This window comes from Bos javanicus, chromosome 15 (assembly GCF_032452875.1).
Source record: "Bos javanicus breed banteng chromosome 15, ARS-OSU_banteng_1.0, whole genome shotgun sequence".
Taxonomy (NCBI): Eukaryota; Metazoa; Chordata; class Mammalia; order Artiodactyla; family Bovidae; genus Bos; species Bos javanicus.
In genome coordinates, this window is record NC_083882.1 from 81,738,240 (window position 1) to 81,761,771 (window position 23,532).

The 23,532-nt window shown below is 45.2% G+C and overlaps 1 protein-coding gene across 1 annotated transcript; it reads right to left on the bottom strand.

Moving 5' to 3' along the window:
• Positions 1 to 19,426: 19,426 nt before the first annotated feature.
• Positions 19,427 to 20,388, bottom strand: LOC133261506 (olfactory receptor 9I1-like). The gene has a single exon (XM_061439979.1). It carries the CDS (start codon positions 20,369 to 20,371, stop codon positions 19,427 to 19,429), a length of 945 nt encoding a protein of 314 aa, XP_061295963.1. The 5' UTR covers positions 20,372 to 20,388.
• Positions 20,389 to 23,532: the final 3,144 nt, after the last annotated feature.

Sequence of the window (23,532 nt, forward strand, 5' to 3'; positions counted from 1 at the left end):
AACTTGAACAGAATTTGGATTCTTCTGGCTTTGGGTGTGTGGTATTCCATGTATATCAATTAGATCAATTTGGTTAGTGGTATTCAACTATCTGCCCTTACTGACTTTGACCTACTTTTTCTACATATTACTGAAGAGAAGGGTTAGCATATCCACCTATGTATTTTCTTCACGTATTTTGAAGCTGTGTTATTCGGTACATAAAGGTGTTCGATTGTTACGTCCTTCTGAAAAATTCATGTTTTTCTTCATCTCTGCTTGTGTTCTTTTCCTTAAAGTCTCGTGTTCAATAATAACATAGCCATGCTAGCTTCTTTATCTTAGTGTTTCCATGAAATATAATTTTTCATCCTTTTGCCTTCAGCCAATCTATGCCATATCTTTAAAGAGTGTCCCCTATAAAGAGCATATGGCACAAACGCCTATGGCTGATTCACATTGATGTATGGCATAAGCCATCACAATATTGTAAAGTAATTATCCTCCAATTAAATAAATAAATTTTAAAAAATAGAAAAAAAGAGCGAACAGCAGGTTATATCATTAAAAAGTCCCTTATTCTTCCATTAGCCTGACCCCCAGCTATAATTCTTTCATAAGGAGTAAAAGTCAATATTAATGAGCATAGAGACAAAAGGATAAAGAAAGGGTAACTGGAAACTCAAGCACGGTTGCGTTGGGGAATGGGAGGTTGGATGTGGTGATCAGTTTACTAGGATTACGCTATCTTTTAGCTCTGTGATATCAGAGAGTTGCCCTAGAACTCTGAGAATTTGGGGGCTGGACTAAAGAGGAAGAGGGAAAGGAGAAAGAGGCAGAAGGAACCAGCCAAACAAATTTCACCAAGCTTGCAGCTTTTCTTATAGAGCTGGTAGTTCTTGCCCACTTCTGAGGTGCCAGTGAAAGCGTTCATTCTTTAGGGTAAGCTTCATATGGCATTGATGCTATTGATGCTTATCTCTCTGGGGAGAATGTGGGTGAGGATGAAGGACCCTTATCTAAGCTACATCCCGTGGGGACTGAATTTTACAAATGACTTTTCTGATTGCGCCATCTATGTTTTTGTTCCTCAGACTGTAGGTCAAAGGATCCAGCATAAGGAAGACCACAGTGTAAAAGACAGGATCTTGTTCTCTGGGGATTTTGTCTGAGTTACTTCTCTGGCACATGAAGGCAAGTGTCGCAAAGAGAACAAAAGCAGTGAGATAGGAGGTGCAGGTGGGGAAGGTCTTGGCTTTCCCACCAGCAGACGTCACCCTCAGAATCGTTCTGATGATGAGCGGGTAGGAGACCAGGATGATTACGCCATTGGCCGGGAAGGTGAGTTTGGCAGAAAAGAGAGTGACAATCTCACTTTGCGTCGTGTTGCTGGAGGCAAGCTCTATCAGGGTGGGAGATGGAAGGAGAGGTGGATCTGATTGTCATCACAGAGGCGGAGGGTACAGGGGCACGCAGTACGCAGGATGGCCCTCGATGACCCCCAGACATAGGCCCAGAGACGCCACCACGTTATAGCTCAGCGGATCGCTAACGGCAACAAAGCGGTCAGAGGCCATCCCAGCGAGCAGGCAGAGTGAACTGATGGTGAAGACGGTGGTGAAGATGGTGAGTGATGGTGAAGATGGTGAAGAAAGAGAACCGGGCTGCACATCGGCCACAGGAGGTGACCATTTGGCCGTGGTCGGTGTGGCCAGGATCGGAGGGGTGATGACCAAGATGTAGCAGGCATCTGGCAGGGAAAGAAGGCCCAGGAAGAAGCCCGTGGTGTGCGGAGTTGGGTGTCCCCTGGGGTTAGAGTAAGCATCTCCACATTTCTCAGACGGAGAAGCAATGGCAACCCACTGCAGTACTCTTGCCTGGAGAACCCAGAAGGGCGACTAGATAGAAACTGAGAAACATCAGGAAGGGCTGAGTGGTCAGTTCCGGGTGGTCTGTGAACCCACAGAATGAACTCTGTCGCAGTGGTGAGATCTATTCGGCCACGGATTCCATGCAGCTGGGTGGCCTCAGAGGAGAATGGAATTAGACATTCCAGACCTGGAGGCCTGTGTCTTCTTTAGTGTCAGATGTTAGATGAAAATCTCATGGTTTTCTGCTCAGAGAGAGAAAAGAATGTTACGATTTAAAGAATCCGTAGGCACTGCCCCAGTGGTCCAGTGGCTGAGGCTCCGAGCTTCCAGTGCAGGGGGCCTGGGTGCGATCCCTGGCCAGGGAACTAGATGTCACGTGCCACAACTAAAGATTCTGCATGCCACAAAAGATGGAAGATTCTGCGTTCTATAGCAAGGACCTGGTGCACCACGTGAAGAGATAAATAAAAATAAATAATAGCGACAAAAGAATCTACCGCTGGCAGTCACTGTGGAGAGTGTTCACCTACCTGTGCATCCTTCTGGAAAGTGGACTTGGGGTAGGCATTTCTTCAGGTTCACTAGCTTGTTGTTTAAGGTCTAAGACAACACTTGCTTGTTGTCTGTCTAAGACCAGAGAGCCTCAGACTATCAAGAGTGGAAGGGACCCATCTGGAGTCTCTCTTTCCTAGAATATCCCCAACAGATTGTCACGCAGCCCAGCTGTATGGCAGGGCTGCCTTACATGGATTCCAAAGTTGGGCCCTGACAACCCCCAGCAGGATGTAGACTGCGATGAGAATGGTGCCTCCAGAGTGGTCAGACGCAGGGTCCGCTGCGGTCAGACGCAGGGTCCGCTGCGGTCAGACCCAGGGTCCTCTGCGGTCAGACGCAGGGTCCGCTGTGGTCGGACGCAGGGTCCTCTGTGGTCAGACGCAGGGTCCGCTGCGGTCGGACGCAGGGCCCTCCGTGGTCGGACGCAGGATCCGCTGCGGTCAGACGCAGGGTCTGCTGCGGTCAGACGCAGGGTCCTCTGCGGTCAGACGCAGGGCCCGCTGCGGTCAGACGCAGGGTCCTCTGTGGTCAGACGCAGGGTCCTCTGTGGTCAGGCGCAGGGTTCGCTGTGGTCAGGCGCAGGGTCCTCTGTGGTCAGGCGCAGGGTCCGCTGTTACCTGATGGGGACTTTCTGGGCAGTCTGCCTTTGGAAAATTCTTCCTGTTGGGAAAGCCGCCTTGCCCTTTCTGTATCTTCTACACATTAGGATTGGGTTTCCCAGTTGGCACAGAGGTCAATAATCTGCCAGTGCAGGAGATGCAGGTTTGATCCCTGGGTCAGGAAGACCCCCTGGAGGAGAAATGGCGACCCACTCCAGTATTCTTGCCTGGGAAACCTCATGGACAGAGAAGCCTGGCAGGCTACAATCCATGGGGTTGCAAAGAGTTGGACATGACTGAGTGACCGAGTTTAAGGTTAAGTTTTCCACATTAATATTATGCTTGATTCTGCATGTTGAGAAGACCCCTCTCTCCCAAGACAGAAAGCGATCATGCCCACTCTTATCTCGTCTCTTATTCTTCAAGTCAAACACTTCCAGTCATTTCAACAATTCCCGGTGAGCCCTTTCATAACTTATTTTTGTTCTGCTATGAACACAGGTATCATCTGTCTCGGGTCTCGTTTTGGAGGGGCCTTGAGAGAAAGCAATTCTGTGAAAGTCGTTAGATTTATGAAGCTCTCATTCTGTGTCGGACGTTTCCGCATTAATTGACTGATTTCTCTCAATAATCCTGAAATAGCCGTTATGAATTTTCACTCTTGAAATGTGTGAGCTGAGGGTCAGGAAGTTAAAGTGGCTTGTCAAAGGATAAATTGCAAGTGCAGAAGCCAGAACTTAAGCTGGTGTCACGACTCTAGGGCACTGCTTGTTCCTTTACCCTACACTGGTCCTTCTTAACCACCATCCGTCTCCTTTAATCTTTGGCTTCTGGAGTCTAGAGGTAGCTCATAGGAAGGGGGTTAATAGAAAAGAGCCCATTTTCACCCCTAGAAAGTGTAGAATCAACCTGATTTCTATTAACCCCCTAGCAGCAGCATAGGAAAGGGGTTAATAGAAATCAGGTTGATTCTTCACTTTCTAGGGGTGAAAATGGGCTCTTTGTTAGCTACTCATTGTTCCAGGCTCTGCCCTCTGGAATGAAGCCTCTAGGGGGTGGGGGTGGAGACTTCTCCATCACCCGGAGACTCACCGGGAGGCTGGCTGGAGTCAGGGTTAAAGACTTGTTTGTGAGCTAGGGGTTCTCACCGGCCAAAGAACTTCCATAAAACATTTTGGGCTGCATGTCAGTTTTGATCCTGAGACTTTCAAGGCTCATAAGGCAAAATCAAATTCCTACTATTTCAGACTGCCAGGCCCACCACATTTCTGATAAGTACCATATCAAATCTGTTGATTAGCAGTAGCTTGAGTATCGACCACCCTGGTTCACCCCATTGCTCTTATCCTCTTCGATTATAAGTGCCTTTCCTCCAGAGCACTGCTATTACTGTGATTTTTCTGTGTTCCTACCTTCTGTCCCTCTGTGAAATGTTTCCCATCATTTTTCTCTTTTTTACTCCTCATAACTTACACATGGGTGTGGCTATTCACCCCCTGGAGGTCCATCATCTTATTGAAAAACTGAAAATTTTTTTTCACTTTTTTTTTTTTTAAGTTCAAATACTTTAAAAAGAGAATTTGATGTATCCAGCTGCCTTTTTGGGAGCCAGTCCAAAAGTTAGAAAGTTGAAATCATATAGCCAGCCTACATGTTAACTGTCTGTTGTGTCGAAAGGGTCAGTTATGTGGTACAAAACAGAGCTTCATGCCTTCACTTGGACTGTGGAAGATGGTGGCATTTTTATATCTTTTTGAGACCCAAGTCTTGAAAACTCAGCTTGGAACTTATTGGGATAGACATCCTGAGTTTGCACTCACATCTATTATTCTATTCCAAGACTCTATAAATCCTTCTTTCAAAGCAGCATTCTTTATCTTTATTTAGCCACACACCCTTTTTCTCCTTCTTTCCATAGAGATGAAAATTTAAAGACATGGAACCCATGCTTTAGGACACGCTTAACTAAATGTCTTCCAACTCTTTTTGCTACGCTTGTCTCTGAATCATAAGATTAGAAATATAAGTTTCTTTGAAGCATTTAAAAGATTACTTTGAAAATTTCAGTATTTGGACTAAATAGCTCGCAAATTCAGATTTCTAAACAATCACATGCTTTGTAGACACAGCAGTATCCCATTGCTTAGTCGGATTTGGACTGGCTAATACACCACCTTTTTTCCAGAGTGGGCATAATCTTTTGGCTTCCCAGGTGTGTCAGTGGTAAAGTAGCTGCCTGCAATGCAGGACATGCCATGCAAGAGGCGAGGGTCAATCCCTGTGGAGGGAAGATCCCCTGGAGTAGGAAACGGCAACCTGATCCAGTAGTCTTGCCTGGAAAATCCTATGCACACAGGAGCCTGGCGGGCTATAGTCCATGGTGTTGCAAAGAGTCAGAACCAGCCTTCCAGCTCGTCACAGCACTGGCTTTGGGTTCCCTGTGTCGTACATCAAGCCCCACTGGCTCTGTTTTACTTACGGCAATGTGTATGTTCCAATGCTGTTCTCTCAGATCATCCCACCCTCTCCTTCTCCCACTGAGTCCAAAAGTCTGTTCCTCATGTCCATGTCTCCTTTGCTGCCTTGCACTTGGGATCATTGGTATCATCCTTCGAGATTCCATATATATGTGTTAATATACAGTATTTGTCATTCTCTTTCTGACTTACTTCACTCTGTATAACAGGCTCTAGGTTCATCCACCTCATTAGAACTGACTCAGATGTGTTCCTTTTCATGGCTGAGTAATATTCCCTTGTATATATGTACCATGACTTCCTCATCCACTCATCTGCCAATGGGCATCTAGGTTGCTTCCATGTCCTAGCTATTGTAAATAGTGTTGCAGTGGACACTGGGGTACATGTGTCTTTTTTGGTTCCTCTGGGTGTATGCCCAGCAGTGGGATTTCTGGGTAGTATGGTAGTTTTATTCCTAATTTTTTAAGGGAATCTCTACACTGTTCTCCATAGTGGTTGTATCAGTTCGTATTCCCACCAACAGTGTAAGAGGCTCCTTTTTCTCCACACTCTCTCCAGTGTTTATTTTTTGTAGGCTATTTGATTTTGGTCAGCTGTTCTGACCGGTTCTACATTATCTTTTCGAAAGCTTCTTCTTAAAGAAGGTCTTTCTGACCTCACCAGCTGAGACAGCCTCCTCAGAGGGATGGGACCTAGCCTTGGTATGTGCTCTGAATACCTAGTTATTCAACCATGTGGGTGTTAGGGGAGTAATATCTCTATGCCAATTATTGTTCCCTGCACTTGACGTATTTGGTGCTAACTGGAGAAGGCAATGGCACCCCACTCCAGTACTCTTGCCTGGAAAATCCCATGGACGGAGGAGCCTGATAGGCTGCAATCCATGGGGTAGCGAAGAGTTGGACACGGCTGAGGGACTTCATTTTCACTTTTTACTTTCATGCATTGGAGATGGAAATGGCAACCCACTCCACTGTTCTTGCCTGGAGAATCGCAGGGACGGTGGAGCCATCTATGGGATTGCACAGAGTTGGCCACGACTGAAGTGACTTAGCAGCAGCAGCAGCTGCAGCCATCAGTAAGGTATGTATTCCTGTGTCTGCTTCACAGGAGACAGAATTAAGCCTTGACAAGATAACCTGTCTGAGAGGTCACAGAAAAAATTAAATTGTTTTCAAACATTTGGATACTAAATACTCAACACACTTAATTCTCCCTGGAATATATCTCATCTCCCAATATAGTTACAGGATTTACCCTGCCTCATGGGGAAAGAGCTGATTCTTTTGCTTTTGTGAAGAAATTCTATGAAGCACTGTGATATTTCCTGTTTTCTGAGCAGATCCAAAGAGATTGCTGCTGTGGTGATCTGAAAGTCATAGAAAATGCAATTACCTAATCTTCCTCGGGCTGATATTACATTTTGCTGAAACCCACTTTTGAACACACTCCCAGCAGGTAGCAAGACCAGGCTGTGAGCCCAGTTTATCTAGAGTTCCTGGGCAAAATTCAAAGCTTGCAACCCCCAGGCCTTCCCGGTGTCTAACTGTTTTGCCTTCTTGCTCAGACAACCCAATTCAGATTGTCTTGTTTCTGAATCACTGAGTTTTCTGATCCTATTGAATTCTTTGGTGGTTTTAACACTTTATAGGTATCACGTGTGTGTGTGTGTGTGTGTGTGTAAGTTGCTTTAATCACGTCTGACTGTTTGAAACCCCATGGACTGTAGCTCGCCAGGCTCCTCTGTCCATGGGATTCTCCAGGCAAGAATACTGGAGTAGATTGCCATGCCCTCCTCCAGGGATTGAACCACATCATTATGTCTCCTGCATTGGCAGGTGGGTTCTTTACCACTAGCGCCAGCTGGGAAGCCCCTAGGTGTCACCTAAGATGATGCTAAATGAAAAAGGGGTTCTTTTTTCTGTACGATTCACTGTGATAAGTTGCCTGCCTTCAGTGGGGGTTGTGTGAGCCCAGACTTGACTGCAAATCACAAAATGAGCGGGGCAGGGCTTTATGTTTCTAGGAGAAGTCAGCTCTGTTGAGTCGGCATGACTCACGGATGTTATCATATCCTCCTCTTTCTCTCGGTGGGTGAGAAAACCACGGGGCTAAGGATTCAAAGCTCAGGAGGGTAAGTGGCAGAGCAGTCTTGGATGACACCGTTTCTCGTGCTCCTTCCTCCGTGAGCCCTTCAGGGAGAGAGCACTGTCACCTCCGAGCCGCGTCCTCTGGGGCTGGCAGGAAGCAGTCAACCCAGGCCTGCTCTGATACATCACAGATGAGGAAGCAGACCGGGAGAGGGAGGGCGCATGTCTCATCTGAGGCCACGTGGCTTCTCAGCTGCCCGCTGAGGGCTGTGAGGGCTGATCAGAAATGATGACGGCGGGCAGCTAAGGTGGGGAGGAGCCTAGGACTGTGAAGCCGCACTGCGTTCAATCAGGGTGGTCTCACCCGTCAGTCTGTTCTGCTCAGGGATTCTGCTTCCTTTGAGACCCAGTTGAAGTCTTACTACCTCTGGGAAAGCTGGCTAAACCCCATATGGATGTTCTCAGGTCTCAGTGAGCCATATCTGGGTTATTTTCCCATTCTCTATTGTAGTAGATTTTTGAGCATTAGACCTTCTTTAGTTTAAATACCTGCCTTCTAAAATATTCTGTGGGAGAAGTGTTCAGTTCTTCAACTTATTTAATTTAAAAAATTAAAAAAAATTATATTGGAGTATAGTTGTTTTTACAATGTTGTGTTAGATCAGAAGAATAAAAAGCCTTCAAGTAGTGAGTCATCCTGTGGCTCTTTGATCTTCAACCTTCCAAGGTCACAGTGTTTAATGGCCTCAAGCTAGCAGGATGGGAGGAAGCAGGGCTTGTTGGGATGGTCTGCGCCATTTATTCAAACACTCTATTGGCTAAGCTGCGTGTCCACACTTAGCTGCAAAGGAGGCTGGCTAAGAGGCTAGGTGCTTCAGCAGTCCTAGCTGGATAACATGAGTCATTTGGGGTCAGAGGGCATGATGAGGTAGGCAGCCCCCAAGGTGGCCCCCAGTGATCCCTGCCGTCAGGTATGCACGTCTCTGAGTGATTTACTCTTTTGAGAATGGCCTGGATTTAGTGACTCACCTCTAGGAAATAAAGTGTGACGGGGCGTTACTTTTGAGATTAAGTGTCAAAAACCTGCTGGTGCCTGTATCGAGCTATTCTCTCTGAGAAAAGTCAGCTGTCATGTCATGAGTTGCCCCACGGGGAGGTCCATGGTGCAAGGAACTGACATATTTGGCTTCCAGTGGGGAAGGATGCAAGTCTTGCCAACGGCCGTGCCTTAACCTGCAGCCCTGGCCGAGGCGTTAATCGCTGCTTTGTGGGAGACCCTGAGGGAGAGTCCCAGCCAACTGGTGCCTGGATTCCTGACCCTATAGAAATGGTGACAGGACACGTTTGCCGCTCTAAGCTGCCAAGTTAACAATAATAGACAACTAACACATCCTCCTGGGGAGACGCTACAGATGGCAAACAGAGCTTCAGTACTCTGCTTACTTCTTGCGGTTCTTTTTTTTGCCTTGCATGTTTAGCCCTTGATTTCTTAGTATCTTTTCACTTGTTTATCTTTCTAGCTGCTCTTGTTTTATCTCTTTACATGTTTTAAGGCCAGTTTGGTCGGAAAATCCTAGGCCACCGTCTTGCCAGAAATGGAAATCCTATTCATTTAAAGCTTTCTGCTTTTCCGTAAGTCTTTATTGAGCCTACTGTGATTCAGGAAGCTCACTAGAAACAATGGATAGTTCTTGCTTCCATGGAACTTACATTCTACCGGAGGTAGCGGTCAAAACCAAACAGGCAAATAGAGACCAGGCCTTGTCGTGTCCTGAAGAGTAAAGCAGCAGAGCAGCGGGGAGAGGGTGACGTGCAGCAGGGGGGCTCTTGTTCTAATATTGTGGTCAAGGTGGCTTTCTCTCAAATGAGGCGACATTTCAGCCCAGACCTGAGTGAGGTAAATGAATGGTCTTGTAGAATGATAATGGGGGTGGGGGTGGTAAGAATGCTTGTGCAGACCCTTTCTTCTTGGAGGTCTGCAGGAAACGTTGGGAAGGAAGCATTCCCTCGTTCCTTTTATTCCAGAGGGATTGAATGTAGGGAACTTGGACACAGCTTAGTGGGTTGGTGGATCTGAGAAACCACTGTTGCTTTCAGCCTCTCAAGCATCAGTAGAGCTATCTTGTCTGGGACAAGACTTCCAGCTGAAGATGACTTAAGTGCCCTGGTCCCATCTTACCCGTCACAGATAATAGGGTCAGTGTAGGCACTGAATAAATTTGTTACTGAATGACTCTTCTATACAGTCTCTTTCATTTTCTACCCAGCTGTTTAGCCAAGAACTTGCAGGTGTATAGGCATTTAGGCTAAGTAAGTTTCTCTCCTTGTTAAATACATTTTTAAATTTTATTTATCTTGTCTTCTCTGACCTATTGGCCATTGGATTGTCCCTGACTGACTTTTGAATGTCCCTTCACACAAGTCCCAAGTTCCCAAGCAGGAAAACCATCTTCTATGATTCTTGGAGAAATAGCCTAATGAGTAAGTCCTTTCTGTTGTTGTTGGGAGAAATTTATTTATTTATTTTTAATTTAATTTTTATTTTATATTGGAGTATAGTTGGGCTTCCCAGGTGGCTCAGTGGTAAAGAATCCACCTGCCAATGCAGAAGATGCAACTTTGATCTCTGGGTTGGGGAGATCCCTTGGAGAAGGAAATGGTAATCCACTCCAGTATTTTTGCCTGTGAAGTCCCATGGACAGAGAAGCATTGTGGGCTACAGTCCCTGGGGTCGCACAACGCTGGGCGTGAGTGAGCACACACACAAGTGATTCACAACGCTGAGTTAGTTTCAGGTGTGCTGCAAAGTGACGCCCGGGCTATTTTCCCTTAAGTGATTCTGTACCAGAGAAGGCACAACTGTTTATAAATTGTTGTTCAAAGGCGATATAAACTGGTAAATAAGAGTCGAGTTTCTGGAGCCAGATCCTCTGAGCTCAAATCAAGAGCCTTGCTTCTGTGACCCTGGACAGCTTAACTTCTCTCTGTCTTAGTTTCCTCCCCCTATGAAAAGTGAAAGTGAAAGTCACTCAGTCATGTCTGACTCTTTGCGACCCCGTGGGCTGTAGTCCATGGAATTCTCCAGGCCAGAATACTAGAGTGGGTAGCCTTTCCCTTTTCAGGGGATCTTCCCAACCCAGGAATCGAGCTGGGGTCTGCTGCATTGCAGGCTGATTCTTTACCAACTGAGCTATCAGGGAAGCCTGCCTCACCCCTCAGCTCAGTTCAGTTCAGTCACTCAGTCATGTCCGACTCTTTGAGACCCCATGAATTGCAGCATGCCAGGCTTCCCTGTCCATCACCAACTCCCGGAGTTCACTCAGACTCACGTCCATCGAGTCAGTCATGCCATCCAGCCATCTCATCCTCTGTCGTCCCCTTCTCCTCCTGCCCCCAATCCCTCCCAGCATCAGAGTCTTTTCCAATGAGTCAACTCTTCGCATGAGGTGGCCAAAGTACTGGAGTTTCAGCTTCAGCATCAGTCCTTCCAATGAACACCTAGGGCTGATCTCCTTTAGAATGGACTGGCTGGATCTCCTTGCAGTCCAAGGGACTCTCAAGAGTCTTCTCCAACACCACAGTTCAAAAGCATCAATTCTTCGGCACTCAGCTTTCTTCACAGTCCAACTCTCACATCCATACATGACCACTGGAAAAACCATAGCCTCGACTAGATGGACCTTTGCTGGCAAAGTAATATCTCTGCTTCTCAACATGCTATCTAGGTTGGTCATAACTTTCCTTCCAAGGAGTAAGCGTCTTTTAATTTCATGGCTGCAGTCACCATCTGTAGTGATTTTGGAGCCCAGAAAAATAAAGTCTGACACTGTTTCCATTGTTTCCCCATCTATTTCCCATGAAAAGATGGGATCAGATGCCATGATCTTCATTTTCTGAATGTTGAGCTTTAAGCCAACTTTTTCACTCTCCTCTTTAACTTTCATCAAGAGGCTTTTGAGTTCCTCTTCACTTTCTGCCATAAGGGTGGTGTCATCGCATATCTGAGGTTATTGATATTTCTCCTGCAATCTTGATTCCATCTTGTGTTTCTTTCAGCCCAGGGTTTCTCATGATGTACTCTGCATAGAAGTTAAATACGCAGGGTGACAATGTACAGCCTTGACGAACTCCTTTTCCTATTTGGAACCACTCTGTTGTTCCATGTCCAGTTCTAACTGTTGCTTCCTGACCTGCATACAAATTTCTCAAGAGGCAGATCAGGTGGTCTGGTATTCCCATCTCTTTCAGAATTTTCCACAGTTGATTGTGATCCACACAGTCAAAGGCTTTGGCATAGTCAATAAAGCAGAAGTAGATGTTTTTCTGGAACTCTCTTGCTTTTTCTATGATCCAGCGGATGTTGGCAATTTGGTCTCTGGTTCCTCTGCCTTTTCTAAAACCAGCCTGAACATCTGGAAGTTCGCGGTTCACGTACTGCTGAAGCTTGGCTTGGAGAATTTTGAGCATCACTTTGCTGGCATGTGCCTCACCCCTCTGTGGGGATAATAACTGCACCTACATCATAGGGCTGCTAAGGCATCATAGGGTTGCTAAAGACATCTAAAAGTTTTTAGACTTGTGTTTTGCATATAATAGGTATAACTCTTAGCTGTAATAATAGTAGTATTTTATTAGGAATCAGGACAATGAGTTTTTAGGTTCTTTAGATTGTAAAAGAGACCACTCAGATTATCTATAGAATAAGGGTTTATGGTTAAGATATTTATGCTCCAGAAGGCAGACAGGGATTTCTTGGGCGACTTACTGGCAATGCTAGAACTCAGTCTGGAACAGAATTCAAGACTCGGAAAGATCTCATGTAGCACCAGGGACTGGTCTCTCTGCTGCTTTCTCAGCATCTGACATTTGCTCATTTCCTCTCGATCTGCCCATAAGCCTGACTCAGCCCTTCTCTCCGTATCTTATCATCATTTGTGAGTCTCATTTCTTAGCTAACGTAGTCTTTCCCCATATTTTTCAGTTTAAATCCTCAAGGCAGAGATACCTTTACTGCTCCTGCTTAGTAATCACCACTGTATGAGTCGAGAGCATCTCATGATTCTCCACTCTGTTCACGGATTGATGAAATCTGCTCCAGGGGCTTGTTTAGTCTGATCACCGGAAGGACAAAGTCAAGTGCCAGAACCATACTTACCTAAGCAAACGGCGACGAGTAGGGCGGTTTCTCCTGTAATGGGAAAGGGACAGAAGTGTAGATACACTCTTCGTTTACACTATTTACCATGTCTCACACTAAGACCAGTCCTTTGTTTATTCAAAGAGTGTGGATGAAATGAGTGTCAATGAGGGCAGACCTGCTGCAACATGCTAAAGAGCTCCTTTCTGTTAAAGTTCTGTGAAGATGGAGTCCCCTGATCCTGATGACCAAACCCGAGCTAGTCCCCAAAGGGGAGTGTGTTATAGGATCCCAATGTGCCGTCTACGGGGTCTCACAGATTCGAACAGGACTGAAGCAACTTAGCAGAATGTGTCTTAAGGAAGCAAGAATGTGACTGTGTCTGACTTCAGTGCAATGGAAAGTAGGGAATGGGAACTGTCCGTGCTCTTCCTTAGTCTTGTTGCAGGTTTAAAAAAAAAATTTTTTTTTTAATTGGGGTGTAGTTGCTTCACAATGTTGTATTGCTGCTGCTGCTGCTGCTAAGTTGCTTCAGTCGTGTCCCACTCTATGTGATCCCATAGACGGCAGCCCACCAGGCTCCCCCATCCCTGGGATTCTCCAGGCAAGAACACTGGAGTGGGTTGCCATTTCCTTCTTCAATGCATGAAAGTGAAAAGTGAAAATGAATTCGCTCAGTCGTGTCCGACTCTTCGAGACCCCATGGACTGCAGCCTTCCAGGCTCCTCCATCCATGGGATTTTCCAGGCAAGAGTACTGGAGTGGGGTGCCATTGCCTTCTCCGAATGTTGTGTTAGTTTCTATTATACAACAAAGTGAATCAGCTATATATATATATATATATATATACACACTATATGTATGCATATATGCCCTCTCTTTTTTGATTTCCTTCCCAGACATACAGAACAGATGTATGGATACCTACCAAGGGGAAAGATGGGGATGGAATAAATTCGGAGATTGGGATTGACATACATACATACTGGTACTATATATAAAATAGTGCTGTGAAAGTGCTGCACTCAATATGCCAGCAAACTTGGAAAACTCAGCAGTGGCCACAGGACTGGAAAAGGTCAGTTTTTATTCCAATCCCAAAGAAAGGCAATGCCAAAGAATGCTCAAACTACTGCACAATTGCAGTCATCTCACACGCTAGTAAAGTCATGCTCAAAATTCTCCAAGCCAGGCTTCAGCAATATGTGAACCGTGAACTTCCTGATGTTCAAGCTGGTTTTAGAAAAGGCAGAGGAACCAGAGATCAAATTGCCAACATCCGCTGGATCATGGAAAAAGCAAGAGAGTTCCAGAAAAGCATCTATTTCTGCTTTATTGACTATGCCAAAGCCTTTGACTGTGTGGATCACAATAAACTGTGGGAAATTCTGAAAGAGATGGGAATACCAGACCACCTGACCTGCCTCTTGAGAAATTTGTATGCAGGTCAGGAAGCAACAGTTAGAACTGGACATGGAACAACAGACTAGTTCCAAATAGGAAAAGGAGTTCGTCAAGGCTGTATATTGTCACCCTGCTTATTTAACTTCTATGCACAGTACATCATGAGAAACGCTGGACTGGAAGAAACACAAGCTGGAATCAAGATTGCCGGGAGAAATATCAATAACCTCAGATATTCGATGACACCACCCTTATGGCAGAAAGTGAAGAGGAACTCAAAAGCCTCTTGATGAAGGTGAAAGTGGAGAGTGAAAAAGTTGGCTTAAAGCTCAACATTCAGAAAATGAAGATCATGGCATCTGGTCCCACCACTTCATGGGAAATAGATGGGAAAACAGTGGAAACAGTGTCAGACTTTATTTTTCTGGGCTCCAAAATCACTGCAGATGGTGACTGCAGCCATGAAATTAAAAGACGCTTACTCCTTGGAAGGAAAGTTATGACCAACCTAGATAGCATATTCAAAACCAGAAACATTACTTTGCCAACAAAGGTTCATCTAGTCAAGGCTATGGTTTCTCCTGTGGTCATGTATGGATATGAGAGTTGGACTGTGAAGAAGGCTGAGCGCTGAAGAATTGATGCTTTTGAACTGTGGTGTTGGAGAAGACTTGAGAGTCCCTTGCACTGCAAGGAGATCCAACTAGTCCATTCTGAAGGAGATCAGCCCTGGGATTTCTTTGGAAGCAATGATGCTAAAGCTGAAACTCTAGTACTTTGGCCACCTCATGCGAAGAGTTGACTCATTGGAAAAGACTCTGATGCTGGGAGGGATTGGGGGCAGGAGGAGAAGGGGACGACAGAGGATGAGATGGCTGGATGGCATTGCTGACTCGATGGACGTGAGTCTGAGTGAACTCCGGGAGTTGGTGATGGACAGGGAGGCCTGGTGTGCTGCGATTCATGGGGTCTCAAAGAGTCGGACACGACTGAGCGACTGGTCTGATCTGATATATAAAATACATCCTTGGAGGAGGAAATGGCAGCCCACTCCAGTATTCTTGCCTGGAAAATCCTGTGGACAGAGGAGCCTGGTGGGCTGCCGTCTGTGGGGTGACATAGAGTGGGACGTGACTGAAGCGACTTAGCAGCAGCAGCAGCAGCAGTTGCTATAGTCCATGGCGTCGCAAAGAGTCAGACACAACTCAGCGACTAAACGACAACAACATAAAACAGATAACTAATGAGATCGTACAGAAAAGGGGACTCTACTTAATGTTCCATGGTGACCTAGACGCAGATTCTCTTTGAATAGCTACTTCACTGTCGTCGCCCCCTTGACTTCTCCACGTTGGTCAGTCTGGTCTCCTCCGCTTGATCTCGCGTATGTCGAGCTTCACATGCCCAGGGAGCAGCTTATATTCACGTCAGGTGCTGACCTCTGAACAGAACAGCTGCAGGCAGCGGGGCAGGCTGTCTCAACAAAACAGCTGTTCCCATGTGGAGGGGCATGGAGGATCAACTTCTCATAAATTCAAGACAGGTTAGAGGGATTCATTGGGCATATAGCAACACATTCAATAAAAAGGACATCCTTGGGTTGCCCTTGAGTGTGTGGGATGCAAATAAACACACTCACTCCTCCTACCCTGCCCTCAAAATTAAACATCCATCTTCATTTTATTTCTTAGTTGAAAAGGAATGTTACTCATCTTTCTGTGTTCATTGTCTTGCCTTTTCATTCGCTCATGGTCTATTTAATATTTGCTTGTGGCTATGGAATTGTGGCAAGGGCCAGGGTTGACATCAGAAAGTGAACAAAAGACAAGGAAAGAGAACAATATATACTGAGCAACTGATTGGTGCTGGATTTCTTTTTCATCACTTTATTTAATGTTTGCAATATGCTCTTGAATTAAAAGTTGTTATATTTGTTTTAGACTTGAGGAAATTTAGGATTTGAGACATTAAACCACTTATCGCAGTTGTCACAGTGAGTTAGTGGTAGAACTGGAATTCGAATACAAGCCTGCTTCTGAGAGTCATGCCTTTGTCTATTGCTATAAACTGAATAAAAGGACTTTGAGCAAAGGCCCAAAGGGACTGTGAGAGAGTGCTTTCTTAACTGCAAAATGAGGATCTTTATGCTACCGTGGCTTCTGTATTTGCCACCTCCATGAGGCTCAGATGAGACCATGCATGTGCCATAAAAACGGGTTCAAGGGCAATTACTGAGCACTCCTCTGGTTCAAGCTCTGGACCTGGGGACGAGTTCAGCCTGCAGAAAACACACTCTGCACTAATGGGTTTCTCAGTCTTGTGAAGGACTTACAGTTACTTTCCCCTCTTACCAGATCTTTTGCTAGAGAAGATAATACGTGCTGCAGCCTTTTCCTTTGCTCTCTGACCTTGCCTTTCCTGGATACGGGATGCTTGGTGGGGAGAACCGTGTATGAGGCGGGCAATATGAGTCAGGAGGGGAGGCCATGCTCCATATCCTTCAGAAACGAAAGACTTGGTCCTTGAGGAAACACTCCCAAAGGCTTAATTCATCTTGAAGGCATCAGAGTAACATTAAATAGGAAAAAAATGAGGGATTAAGTGGGAAGGCAACTTGCAGATTTGCAAATTCCATTGTTCTGGTGTGAACCAGGAGGAGAGACACTCGAGAATCTAGGATGTGAGGAGGAAGGCTCGTTTCTTAACCACTCCCTTCCCATGACCATTTAGAGACTCACTTTTTAAACACTGAGGTATAGTTGCTTTACAATAATGTGTTGGTTTCTGCTGTACAGCAAGGTGAATCGGCTACATGTATACACATATCCCCTCTTCCTTGAATTTCCTTCCCATTTAGGTCACCACAGATCAGAGCATTGAATAGAGTTGTCAGTGCTATATGGTCGGTTCTTGTTAGTTACATATTTTATGCACGATATCAATAGTGTATATATGTCAACCTCAATCTCCCGATCCATTCCACCTTCCCTCTTGGTGTATGTCATTCTATAAGTCTGGGCAGAGACTCACTTTTGTCTTATACAACATTCCCCACTTACTGAGGGAATCAGTCACTTCTGCATTAAAAAAAAGACTAGCTTTTTTACAAAACCTTTTTGTTTTGTATTGGAGTGTAGCCGAGTAACAACCCTGCGATGGTTTTAGCTGAATGATGCAGGGACGGAGTCCTACATATACGTGTATCGATTCTGCCCCAAACTCTCCTCCCCTCCAGGCTGCCACAGAAGACTATTTAACTTTACCCACTGGCGTCTTCAGAAATAATCCTCGTCCCAGAGAAGAAGGCAGAACTGACGGGGGCAAAACTGGGAAGGAAAGGACGGGAAACCCAAGTCTGGGCACAAAGAGCACTGGGCTGGGGAAGACTAACCGAAGACTCCCGGGGCCTCCAAGACACTGAGAGTGACGATGTCAGTGAGCAGCTTGAGACTTCTGGGTTCTAAGGACGGAGTGGGGTTGGGAGCAAGAGAAGAAAGTACACTTGAATTGCTGGAAACAAGTGTTATCATATACACAGTTAAAATTAAAAAAAAATTTATTGAAGTATAGTTGCTCTACAATGTGTTAATTTCTACTGTATAGCAGAGTGATTCACTTATACATACATATACATATATACATAATGTATTCTTTTTTCATATTCTTTTCCATTATGGTTTATAAAGGATATCACAGGATATTGAATATAGTTTCCTGTGCCATACAGTAGGACCTTGTTGTTTATTCCTGCTATATATAAGAGCTTGCATATGTTAACCCCCAGGCATCCCCAGTGGCTCATCTAGTAAAGAATTCGCCTGCCAATGCAGGAGATACAAGAGATCTGGGTTCCATCCATGGGTCAGGGAGATCCCTTGGAGAAGGAAATGGCAGCCCACTCCAGTATTCCTGCCTGGAAAACTCATGGACAGAGGAGTCTGGTGGGCTACAGTCCATGGGGGCTCAAGAGTCAGAAGATAGACTCATTCACACATCTGCTAACCCCAACTCCCTACTCACCTCCATTCTCCCTTCCCCGTGGCAACCACAAGTCATTCACACATCTGCTAACACCAACTGCCTACTCACCTCCATCCTCCGTTCCCTGTGGCAACCACAGTCTGATCTCTGCATCTGTGAGTCTGCTTCTGTTTTGTAGATAAGCTCTTTTGTGTCACATTTTAAATCCCACCATAGGTGTATATTGTCTCCCTACTTATTTAACTTCTATGCAGAGCACATCATGAGAAACCCTGGGCTGGAGGAAGCACAAGCTGGAATCAAGACTGCCGGGAGAAATATCAATAACCTCAGATATGCAGATGACACCACTCTTATGGCAGGAAGTGAAGAAGAACTAGAAAGCCTCTTGATGAAAGTGAAAGAGGAGAGTGAAAAAGTTGGCTTAAAGCTCAGCATTCAGAAAACGAAGATCATGGCATCCAGTCCCATCACTTCATGGCAAATAGATGGGGAAATAATGGAAACAGTGAGAGACTTAATATTTTTGGGCTCCAAAGTCACTGCAGGTGGTGACTGCAGCCATGAAATTAAGGTGCTTGCTCCTTGGCAAAAAAGCTATGACCAAACTAGACAGCATATTAAAAAGCAGAGACATTACTCTGCCAACAGAAGTCCATCTAGTCAAAACTATGGTTTTTCCAGTGGTCATGTATGGATGTGAGAGTTGGACTATAAAGAAAGCTGAGCACCAAAGAATTGATGCTTTTGAACTGTGGTGTTGGAGAAGACTTGTGAGAGTCTTGGACTGCAAGGAGATCCAACCAGTCCATCCTAAAGGAGATTGGTCCTGAGTGTTCATTGGAAGGACTGATGATGAAGCTGAAACTCCAATACTTTGGCCACCTGATGCAAAGAACTGACTCATTTGAAAGGACTCTGATGTTGGGAAAGATTGAAGGTGGGAGGAGAAGGGGATGACAGAGGATGAGATGGCTGGATGGCATCACCAACTCAACGGACTTGAGTTTGAATGTGCTCTGGGAGTTGCTGAAGGACAGGGAAGCCTGGTGTGCTGCAGACCATGGGGTCGCAAAGACTTGGACACGACTGAGCAACTGAACTGAACTGAATAGGTGATATAGTATGGTGTTTGTCTTTCTTTTTCTGACTTAACTCACTGAGGATGCTAATCTCCAGGTCCATCCATGTCGCTGCTGATCTGCAGTCTTTCTTGTGTGCCTGTGTAGTTACTGTCTCTCTGAGGATGCAGGTTGCATATACTGCTGGTGCCTGTTAGGATAGGTTGATATGGGGAACAAAATGGACCGAGAGAGCCTTTCACCCAGATCTACATGCTCTGGGACACCTGGGACCTACCAGCGACCTTTCTGAAGGCTGCTTTCACATCTGTGTTTCTCAGGCTATAGATCAGAGGGTTCAGCATGGGGATGACCACAGTGTAGAAGACAGACACTGCCTTGTCTTCCTCTAGAGATGTGCCTGAAGCACTCCGCAGATACATGAAGGCAAGGGTCCCAAAGAACAGAGCCACAGCAGTGAGGTGGGAGGCACACGTGGAGAAAGCCTTAGCCCTGCCCTCTGAAGAGCTGACCTTCAAAACAGCCTTGATGATAAGCAGGTAGGAGATCAGGATGACCAAGGCGTTGACCAAAATCACAAAGTTGCCAAAAAAGACAATGACAATCTCCACATCTTTTGTGTCACTGCAGGCCAGCTTCAGCAGGGGTGGGAGGTCACAGAAGAAGAAGTTGATCTGATTGTCGTCACAGAAGGAGAGGGTAAACGCGCACGAGGTACGCAGGATGGACCCCATTAGCCCACAGACGTAGGCTCCGAGCACCAGCGCCCAGCAGATCCTGGGAGGCATGGTCACGGTGTAGAGCAGCGGGCTGCTGACAGCCACGTAGCGATCGAGGGCCATCACCGACAGCAGGAAACACTCCGTGCCTGCACAGATGGTGAAGAAGAAGAACTGGGCAGCACACTGGCCGTAGGAGATGACTGTCCTGCCCGCGGCCAGGGTGGCTAGGACCTGAGGGGTGATGACTGAGGTGTAGCAGGTGTCCAGCAGGGAGAGGTGGCTCAGAAAGAAGTACATTGGGGTGTGGAGCCGGACATCCTCCTGGATCAGAATGATCATGCCCAGGTTGCCCAGAAGGGTGACTAGATAGAAACTCAGAAATGCCATGAAGAGGGGGATCTCCAACTCAGGATAGTCAGGAAAGCCCATGAGGATGAACTCAGTTACTATGGTGAGATTATTCTTGGCCATGGATTCCACATGGACTGGAGATCTGAGGTTGAGAATGAAATGGGAAAAAATAAATCTCAGAATTGAAGAACAGATGTTTTCTCTCCTCACTGCAGATGGTGACTGCAGCCATGAAATTAAAAGACGCTTACTCCTTGGAAGGAAAGTTATGACCAACCTAGATAGCATATTGAAAAGCAGAGACATTACTTTGCCAATAAAGATCCGTCTAGTCAAGGCTATGGTTTTTCCAGTGGTCATGTACGGATGTGAGAGTTGGACTGTGAAGAAAGCTGAGTGCCGAAGAATTGATGCTTTTGAACTGTGGTGTTGGAGAAGACTCCTGAGAGTCCCTTGGACTGCAAGGAGATCCAACCAGTCCATTCTGAAGGACATCAGCCCTGGGATTTCTTTGGAAGAAATGATGCTAAAGCTGAAACTTCAGTACTTTGGCCACCTCATGCAAAGTGTTGACTCATTGGAAAAGAGTCTGATGCTGGGAGGGATTGGGGGCAGGAGGAGAAGGGGATGACAGAGGATGAGATGGCTGGATGGCATTGCTGACTCGATGGACGTGAGTCTGAGTGAACTCCGGGAGTTGGTGATGGACAGGGAGGCCTGGTGTGCTGCGATTCATGGGGTCGCAAAGAGTCAGACACGACTGAGCAACTGAACTGAACTGAACTGAACTGAACTGAAGTTAGGTTTATCTTTCTGAGCAAACGTACAGAGGTTGTTTTTGAGAAATCTTGTACCTGGCTGACTCTTCTTGGACATCCTGCATTTTGGGAGCTGAGCCATGAGCTGGTGCTTCTAATTTAAATTAACTCTGGGCTATATTTGGAAATTTCTGTGAAGATAAGAGACACATAGACTCTGAGATTTGGAAATAATCTAGGCTCCATCTGCTCTAGTATCCATTGGACACTGGAGTCTCCTCTACTGAACACCCTTCCGTGTGTTTGGTTGCCCTGTGAGCTTCTATCTGTGGACAGTTCTACCTGCTCATTCTCCTTTTGGTTCGAGATTCTCTCTCTTTTTCTTCCACACTTTGGCTTTAGTTTCACCCCTTCCAGACACGATTTTAAACCCTTCTTGTCAGGAAAGCATTTCAGAGGTTGGAAGATGATAAATCTACTCTTTATGTGGACTATGCCCTCATTTACCCATATATATATATATATATATATATATATATAAATATATATATATATTTTTTTTTACTCTGCAATTTTACTTTTTAATGGAGGTACAGTTGCTGCATAAGTTATAGGTGTACAATATAGTGATTTGCAATTTTGAAAGTTGTGCTCCATTTATAGTTATCATAAAATACTGGCCGTGCTCCCTATGTTGTACACTGTATCCTTGTAGCTTATTTTCCTTCTTTCTTTTTTCTTTCATTGAACTATAATTGCTTTACAATGCTGAGTTAGTTTCTGCTGTGCACCAAGGTGAGTCAGCTACATGTGTATGTATGTCGCATCCCTTTTGAGCCGCCCCAGCCCACTTCCACCTCTCTAGGTCATCACAGAGCACCGAGCTGAGCGCCCTGAGCTGTAAGTCAGTAGCTGCTTCCCGCTGGCCATCGAGGTCACATGTGGGGGCACATGTGTGTCTGTGCCACTGTCCATCCATCCCACCCTCCCCTTCCCTCCTGTGTCTGCACATCCATTCTCTGTGTTTGTGCCTCTATGCCTGCCCTGAAGTAGGTTCATCTGTATCCTTTTCCTAAATTACACATATATGCATTCATATATATTAGTTTTTCTCTTTGTGACTTACTTCGCTCTGTATGATAGACTCTAGGTACATCCTCATCACTGCAAATGACCCAGTTATTATCTAATTCAACATCTGGTCAATAATACATTAGTCAGATGGTATTAAAAGATGTTGTGTATGGGTCCAAACTAGCAAGTAGTAGATAAGTTCTGAAGGTCTAGCGCACAGCAGAGTGATTATCATCCAACTATTGTATTATAAACTTCAAAGTTGCTAAAGACCAGTTCTTGACTGTTCTCACCACAAAGACAGGACAGTTATGGGACATGGTGGAAGATATACTATGGTGGTGATCATATTGCAGTATGCGTGTATCAAGGCAGCACATTGTACAGCTTACACACTATTATATACCAATTATATCTCAATTGTAATAAAAATTATAACTGAAAGACTTTTCTCCACTTTAATTTTTACCACGTTATTCTTGGGTTGGAGGTGTTCTCTAGCTGGGATCAGGGGTCACTAGTGGGAGGGAGACACTGGCTTATCACAGAAAACACAGCCTCCTTGAGCTGTTCCCTGCACCCGGTCATAGGATGAAGTGTGCTCTTCGGGAAGCCCTCTTGGTATTGTCGGGATCCACTGCTATCATCTCTAGTAGACGCTAACCAGCTGAATAATCTTCAGAAGTTCTCTTCCTCTCCTTGGGCTTTACTTTCTGTCCTGAAAAATGGCAGGGCTAAATGATATAATCATGAAAGTTCCTTTGCTCTCACAATCCATGATTTGTATGTCTAGATGTGTGGGCTAAATGAGGCTCTTGAAAGAATTTCCTTAATGTGTGTAGTATGTCATCTGTGTACTCTAGCTACAACTCACTGAGTATATAAACTACGCAACACTATTTCAGGTGATTGATAGTTTTTTTTCTTGTTTAGTAAGTCGTGTCTGACTCTTTTGTGACCCCAAGGACTGCAGCCCACCAGGCTCCTCTGTCCAGAGGATTTCCCAGGGAGGAACACTGGAGTGGGTTGTCATTTCCTTCTCCAGGGCGTCTTCATTTAAACATCATATTATGAAGTCTTGCATCCAAAATTAATCATATTCCCATGTTCCTGGTAAACCGTCATTATTGAGCAAGGTGAGATCCTTCATATAATTTTATTATTCTTCTGTCCACCCTCAATTGTTTCCCAATCCCCTACAGGGATACATTCTAGCATATGTGAACTATATATACCCCTATGTATATTTCTTTTATATTTACACATATTTAAAAATATGTGTATATTAAAAAATACTTATTTTAAGTGTAGTTTACAAACATGATCTTTTTTGTGTCTTTTTCCACATACAGTATATCTTTTTGATTTATCCATATTGTCTCAATAAATCTTTTTTTTCTGATTTTGTTATTCTCTTCTTGTGTGCCCTTCCTAAGAGTGCCAACCAGG

Coding starts and splice junctions, on each gene's coding strand:
- LOC133261506 (XM_061439979.1), bottom strand. CDS start 20,371: ATGGCCAAGAATAATCTCACCATAGTAACTGAGTTCATCCTCATGGGC.